Genomic DNA, 7,586 nt, shown 5'->3' with positions numbered 1-7,586 from the left:
GCATAGCTTAATAGTTTTTCAGCTATTTAGTGGACCAGATATCTCTAAACGTCATCGACAATTCTTCTAGTATTTTGTCGAGTTTTTCAAAAAAAAAATTCAGTCAAATTGATTAGCAATTACAGCAAAAAATTCAAGAAAAAGTGGATCGAAATCCCGAAGGAAGGCGTCCACCCCTTCCGCCCTAAATCCTCCCTTGTGCACTCAAGGAATTTTCAGTAAGCTAGTTTTTGTTTGCTGATATTAACTTTAATTAACTTTAGTCTATGAAAAACCTTTGATTGATCTCTTTTTGGCAGCCAGTTTGGTTTTTCGCACTCCACCCCCCCTCCCCCCCACCGATGAAATTTTACAAATAACTAATTTTGTTCACATCGATTGTTGCGTAAATTGTCATGCGTACTGATTCGGAATTGACAAACATATTTGGTCTTCATTTTCAATCTTTTGAAACCACCCGATAGACTATAAAACCGATGCTTGGGCTGGGTGGGGGAAAAGAAAAAGAGCCGCCAACTTTTGTAAATTTACAAAATAATTTGATTTTTGATGATTAATTTTGCTCCAGTGGCTTTTTTAAAGTTATTACCAGTTTGCTGGTAGATTTGTCCTCTTTAATAGGTAAAAACAAATTTTTCAAGGTTCATTTTAATTTCAGACAATTTTTTCCGCATGGTTGTCTTAAAGTTCAAGTTTGATACAAACTTTGTTCAAAAATTACGGTTGATCCAAATGCACTTTTCATCAGTGATTTCATATTTTTGATTGTTTTTTTAAAACATTTTGCAAACGTCCTCTCAAATACTATTATGAAACAAAAAAATGACGGGTTTTAATTACATATAACATATTTCAAACTTTAGTCATGCAAATAATTAAAATTTAAGTAAATATGAAAATAACAACGCTTATGATTTCAGTTTCGTTGAAGAGTATAATAACACCTGCCTTTTGCAAAACAAAATGGGAGCTGATTTTAAGAGGGTAGAGGATTTTTCACATCATAAGTCTTAATTTTTTAAGGGCGAGCTACCGAATGCACAAAACACTCCTCAAGTAATCTCCCAAAAACGTTGGTTTTCTCGGCACTATAAAAATTAAGTTTCTATCTTTTTTTGCGTCTGAACAAAAGAAGAGGTCTAATTTATCTAACTTTCTTCGAGAGAGACTTGCACATAAAATCCATAAAATCGCGCGTTTTTTCTATCATATATGCCACAAACCCAGGCTTGGTCACACAAAAAAAATGCAGCCCCAAAACACTGCTTTTTGCATTTTGCAGGATTTTAAGCCTACTGCGGGGGAGGGGGGATGGGTGAATATGGGAAAGATACAAAACGGCAAATGACATAACCATGGTATTAAAAGGTTTTCGAATGTTTCAAGCTAGTTTTTTTTAGTTAGTTTGACATTGGGGACGACGAGCTGCTTCCTTTTTTGCTGGTTCCGAGTCCAAATGAGCTCCCGTTGTTGTTATTATTATTATTGTTGTTGTTACTATTGATGTTGTCATTATTGTTGTTTTCAGAGGTGGGGGAGTTTGAAGCAGAGCCTTGTTGTTGCTGCTGCTGCTGCTGTTGTTGTTGTTGTTGTTGTTGTTGTTGTTGTTGTTGTTGTTGATCTTGGTTTGCTGTCGTGAACACCAACTGTGCTTCTCCTACAAACTCCATTTCCATTGAGGACACGTGACTGTTCGCACAAATCAGTTCTGTTTTGTAGTGGCAGCCTAAAATTTTTAAAAAAAAAATAGAAATCCTTACATCATACCGAAAAAAGTTTCAGGATTTATGAGTCAATTAAAATTTCTTGTAAAGACTGATCAATTTAGTTACAAGCATAATCATTATAATGTCTTCTTCAAATTTTAAAAATATAACTTTTTGCTCATGTAAAAAAGACTTCTTTCTTGTTTTGTTTTTAAAGTTTTGCCAGCATTTTGTTTTCCCTTTTTGGGCTCTTAAATCAAGTATATTGGAACAAGAGCAGATGAAATAGCCTCCAAGGTGACAAAATTTTTTAATGTATTTACAAAACAAATCTCACTTTTTAGTCGCTATATCATAAATTAAAGATGATATGCTACTCTTTTCCCCCAGTGCCCACCAAAGGTTATTGGTCTAACTCATAAGAATACAAAAAAAAAAAAAACAAGACTACTCGTATCATGGCAAAATTTTGAATATTGCGACTGCCTGTTAGATTTTTTGGAGTAGTATTCGCCTAAAATAACTCTGACTTTTTTCAATAACAAACCTGTGATATATTTCGCATATGGCAAAGTAGTATATATACCAAATAGCATGTCTGAAATCAAATTGGAACAAATTCTAAGACCGAAAGTGCGCAATAACTGTCCCATATTTCGCTCGTTAATTGCATCATCTTGAGTCTTTTATACCCCTATAACTTCACGGCAAACAATCACAGGTGATTTTTTTGTTTTAATTTAGACTCAAGGCAACATTATTTTTCACTGGTGAAAAAAAATCCGCCAAAAGTTGCTAGAGTTGTGTCTGGAGATAAAAACAACCCGAACAAAAACACAATTTGTAATTCTTTCAGTTTTGGGAATTAAGAAAGCGCCATATCAACTTTTTCGCTTGATTATTTTATTCGAGTGAGCAGTGAAAATTAGTATTTTGAAAGAAATCAAATTTGCTGACAATTTTTAAAAAAATTATCATGATAATTAAGATATCAATAAAATTGTCTAAGATAGCTGTTAGTCCATTCAATTACGCGCTCAAAAAAAAATTTGGCTAAAAATGATGTTGAAGGAGTACAACAGTTTTATATTGCCGAAAAAGTTAGTATGACGAGCAGACGAAAAGTATAGTAAACCAATTGATCAACAAGACAATTAATTATGGGCGTAACCCAGCCAGAGTAAAAATAAATCTGCGTTTTATAGATTTGTTACGAAAAATGATAACAAATATAATTGTGAAAATTAATATAAAAGGTGCAAAAATGGTCATTTCTATTTTAAAAAATTCTAAAGCAAGACGATTTTGTACGGTGACTTTTTTGCCTGCAATTTTGAAGCGATTCCTGGAATTAGGTCATTTATCTGCGAGGGAGAAAACGAATAGTCAGTTCCTTACAGAGAACCGGATGTTTCCCAGGCTGCAAATTGCAACAAAACTTGCCGTATATTTTTCTGGGCAGGGTAAGAATGCCTTGCTCTCAATCAACAAGCACAGATCAGAGTGAGCGCGAACCCCGGCCTTTCTGTTGACAAGCGGAAACTTAGCCATTTCACCACCCCTTCCCCAAGCAAAATAGTTTAAAATTAGACTGAAAACCAAGTTGTTTTTTTTTCACAATTTCATTGCGGCACCGAATTTTTTTTTTGAAGATTTTTAAATGCCATTCAAATCACGACTGAAAGAATTAAATTGATATTTCACTTTTTATGATCTGTTTTTGTGGTATCTGATTTTTTAACACTCGAATTTTCTACATGTACATCGACATCGGAATTTTAAATTTGTGAGGCGAAGAGAGGAGGTACCAAAGAATCCAGGTTGAACTTATGCTAACTTTTAAGCTCTCCCAAACAGTGTAAAAGCCCTATATTGGCAAATTTGAAAAAAAAGGGGCAAAATGAAGTTTTTTCGCATTTTTAGAGAATTTCATCAAAAAAGTTGCGTAAAATATCACGGTGTATTGAGCAAGTTTAAAATGTCCAAAAGAGCACCAAGTTGACGTAGGGGGTGAATCATAAGGCATTAGCGATCTGTGATTCAAATGATGTCATTTGAAATGCGCTATGCCGAGAGATAGTTTTGGATTTGAAAGGTGGGTAATTAGGGCATTCCCCTAACGATCCCCCCCCCCCCCCAAATCCGCTACTGTGCCGTAGGCTCGGAACCTAAGGGATAAGTAACTAATGTCAAGCAGATTTACCCTTGTGGCATGTGTATTCACAGTCCCTACACCTGTAGCCCTGCTTGCCCAGTCCCAGTCTCTTCGAGATGGGCTTCAGACACACCTCACACGTCTCACTGCGGCTGAAGTGAGTGGCCACGAATGTGTGGTCATTGTAGATGTGCAGTTTGTTGCCTAAAAAGTCAGTTCGATTTAAGAGGTACCAGGTTCGAATCTAGATGGGATCGGCAATGTTTTTTTTCTTCTAACCACTTTTTTCGAACATGTGGAATGAACGTTTTTCACTGGCCGACCGATATTTTCAAAAAATATATATTAAATTTGGTCATTGTAGATGTGCAGTTTGTGGCCTAAACATAATCAGAAGTATTTTGAAGCTTGAAACTATGTCTGATCAAATTTGCCACTGATATACTTGTATTCTGTTATCTGGTTGTTCAAAAAATTAAAATTAACGTGTCGATTGGTCAAAGTACTAAATCAAAAAAAGTGAAATCCAATATTTTTTTGCTTTAACCATGATCAGAGATGGATGTCAGAGATTCAAGTCTAGGACAAAATCTCTATATAAATTATTTGAAATCAGCAAAGTTCAGACAAATTATCAAACTTGTTACATTTAACCATGACCCGTAAAGCCCATTTGGCAGGCTTTTACTAATCAGACTATGAACAGTATCTATTCTATATCAGTATCAAGTGACAGGTTGATATTTTTTTAATGTATTTTCCAAAGCCAAATTAAATTGTAACACACAATGTAATGCAATAACTGGTTACGAGCATCCGGCTTGAAAATAAGATTTAATAATATCATAAATACACTTGCCTTTGATGCCGTGTTTGTTGCTCTTGGCCAACTCCTTCGAGATGAGGAAGAACTTGGTGCCGGTGTCAATCACGAGAGTAGAGCAGTCGTAGTTCACGAATGAGTTCCGGCTGTTGATGCTACTCGTGTCACTCGACGCCACAGCAGACGAAGCTACAACACTGAAAAACAAGAGCAACATTTCAAGTTACATATGCTGTTGTGGCGTATCGTCAGTGATGGTGCCCAGCAAAATTACTAATTGTGTTTGATGTTTGCGAGTATCTTGAACAGATGGTAACTTTAGCAGATACGACGGAAAAAACAATTGGTCACCAAAAGAATCCACTGAGCTACCATTTTACGCAGTAGCGGATTTAGGGGGGGGGGGGACGCTCTTCCCCCTCCAGGGATTCGACCCTCTGCCTACCCAAAGAGTCCCCGCTTTGTACTATTTTGAGATATCCATTTTTGGCTGACTGACCTTAAAATTTTTCTAAGCAATCTATACTAATTTTGAGGGAGGGGTGCGCGCCGAAAAAACGCAATTTTTTGGTCAAAATTTTCCAGAAAGAGCTTTTTGGGCTTTTTTTTCAAAAACTTGCCTGCGGCGCATATTGGGCTATTTTCATTTTTGTTGAGGCTTGCATTAATTTTCTCTAGAGATGAAACAGCAATTTTTTTTGCCAATTCTTCTTAAAATCATCTGTTAAAAATGATAGAAATTAGCAAAAATTTCAAAAATTCCGTCTTCCAACGAAGCAAAATGTGACTTAAATGTAAAAAGCTAAACAGCACTTACGGTGGTGGACTGGCTGCTTGATTCACTGGCACCGTCTGGTTATTACCCCCCTGCTGGGCTCCCGTCCCCACCCCCATGCCCCCACCCAACCCACTTGGGATATTCTGCTGTGGGGTAACGTGGGTGTACTGCTGTTGACCAGATGCGAGTTGTTCTTTTGATCTGAGTCGGACAATCAAGGGGTTGTTTGTTGTTTGAAGTTGCTGTTGTTGTTGTTCCAAACCGCGTTGAGTAATGTCCACAGAACGATCACGACGGCTAAAAAAAGATTTAAAAAAATTCGAATCTGAGTCGAATTTTTTATACATGACATTTTTGTTAACAAATTTTTCTCTTTTTTTTGAAAAATTAGTGCCATGAAAATTTTTAAAAAAAGGACTCTTTTCCAGTTCCCCCCTTTCAAATTCAATTTTGAAAAGCTTATTTAACGTTATCATAATGCAATGAAATTTGGCGGGGTGAACAAATCGACATCTGTGAACAGATGTTCTTCATACTTTACAGCGTAACAACACGCATTTAGCCGTAATAAGACGTAAAACAAACAAAAAACTCAGTATTTTGAAAAAAAGGGGGAGGGGGACTGGAAAAGAGCCAAAAAAAGTCACATGTATTTCACATCCAGACCTTTAATTGAAAAAAACTTCATTTTAACTTTTTACTTTTTCTTTCATAGTTCTAACCGCACTAATGAACTTCAGTAGTTTACTAGAAAGCCAAGTACAATGGAGCCAAAAAAACATGGGCTGAAAAAATGTCAAATTTTATTCCAACCATTGAAATTTTAGGAGTTTAAATTTAGGAAAATTAAATGAAATTTAGGAAAGCGGATGTAAATCGCATTTTGAAATACATTTATTAAAGCTTAGTTTATTTTTTCTATATACATTTTTTTATCGATCAATCAATCAAATCGATCAAACACACCTGAACCAGTCTTTGATGGCTTTAGCCGGGCCCCCTCCCCCTCCTGCTCCTCCCCCCTCACTGGTCCCACTTCTGCTCCTGTCTCTCTTCGGACTGGCACTCTTATTCCGACTCCTCCCCCTGTTCCGGATGGGACTGAAGGGAGAGCGACGACCGGGGTTGGGGGGATCAGGTGCTGAAATGATAGTGATGATTAGTTAAATAGAAATTTTTCTGACTTTTTCAGATACCAGATCTCTTCAACTATCCCCCCCCCCCCCCCCTTAAGTACCTAGTGACGATTATCCCCCCTATAAAGAAATAAATAAACCGTTAAGCATATCGGGGAATTTTATACCTAGTTACGAACCTGCCTCGGCCCTTTTTGCAAAAAGGGGATATAGTTAAAAAGATCCCAGATACCTCCCCCACCATTGGTAGCGAGTACAGAATGTCCACACCTGTAAAAGACTATTTAAACGCAAAAGCTTGAACCAATTTTGTCACCTTGTATCGAAATTTTTGTGAAATATAATCCAGCCGAAGTATAAATCAGCCGAAAATACTCAAGTGTTATTCAATAGATATGTAACAATTATGTAACAGTTACGAAAGTTATATTCAAATGTCATTCTTATAATGTAACGTTTTTTTTTGTTTATATACTCCGCGCATTTTCGGTTGGTTTATACTTCGGCTGATTCATTTTCTCTCCGAATCGCCATTACCCCTTTGCATTAGCCAGGAGGGGGTAAGAAATCGATAAAGAAATTTCAAGGAGTTCTTTTATAACGTTGGTTGAAGTTAGAAACAAATTAGTTTTTTTAGAATACTTACTTTACTGCTCTGATGATTTCTTAGTGAAAGTATTGCAAATTTATGTGGTTGAAATAATCGTCTAGATAACTGTTAATTGACAGTAAAAATATAAAAATAAATCGGAAATTTCCGATAGCATTTTGAATATTAAAACGCTGAAACTATATAATAAAAAAAATGAGATAAGGTCTGTATTGTAGGGTTATTTATTGCTAATCAGAGCGGGAGGGAAACTTTTGAGAAAACCAAGTTATGTTTTTTAGGCGAGTTAGAAAACTAAAACAATTTTTTAGAACCAGTCTATAAAACCATTCCATCTTATTATCGTGTTTTCACGGCTAGGCGATTAAAGTGGTTAAA

At 36.1% G+C, this 7,586-nt stretch overlaps 1 protein-coding gene and 1 long non-coding RNA gene across 2 annotated transcripts; both read right to left on the bottom strand.

Moving 5' to 3' along the window:
- Nucleotides 1-1,217: 1,217 nt before the first annotated feature.
- On the bottom strand, nt 1,218-5,579 carry LOC134855457 (putative uncharacterized protein DDB_G0282129). Its single transcript, XM_063871988.1, has 4 exons — nt 5,502-5,579; nt 4,721-4,881; nt 3,910-4,065; nt 1,218-1,726 (listed from the first exon to the last, which is right to left on the bottom strand). The coding sequence occupies exons 1-4, from the start codon at nt 5,576-5,578 to the stop codon at nt 1,401-1,403; spliced, it is 720 nt and encodes a 239-aa protein (XP_063728058.1). The 5' UTR covers nt 5,579; the 3' UTR covers nt 1,218-1,400.
- A 17-nt stretch (nt 5,580-5,596) lies between these two features.
- Nucleotides 5,597-7,443, bottom strand: LOC134855456 (uncharacterized). Its single transcript, XR_010164491.1, has 3 exons — nt 7,245-7,443; nt 6,429-6,603; nt 5,597-5,759 (listed from the first exon to the last, which is right to left on the bottom strand). It is a non-coding gene; the product is annotated as an uncharacterized LOC134855456 (long non-coding RNA).
- Nucleotides 7,444-7,586: the final 143 nt, after the last annotated feature.

Source organism: Symsagittifera roscoffensis, chromosome 10, assembly GCF_963678635.1.
Source record: "Symsagittifera roscoffensis chromosome 10, txSymRosc1.1, whole genome shotgun sequence".
In the NCBI taxonomy this organism is placed as follows: Eukaryota; Metazoa; Xenacoelomorpha; order Acoela; family Convolutidae; genus Symsagittifera; species Symsagittifera roscoffensis.
This window is presented reverse-complemented; position numbering and strand designations above follow the sequence as displayed.

What these genes read in the sequence shown, in the direction of transcription:
- LOC134855457 (XM_063871988.1), bottom strand. Translation starts at nt 5,578, where the DNA reads ATGGGGGTGGGGACGGGAGCCCAGCAGGGGGGTAATAACCAGACGGTG. An exon ending in CAACAAACACGGCATCAAAG is followed by an intron (nt 4,066 to 4,720) that starts GCAAGTGTATTT and finishes CTGACTTTTTAG; the next exon opens with GCAACAAACTGCACATCTAC. An exon ending in TGAATACACATGCCACAAGG is followed by an intron (nt 1,727 to 3,909) that starts GTAAATCTGCTT and finishes TAAAAATTTTAG; the next exon opens with GCTGCCACTACAAAACAGAA.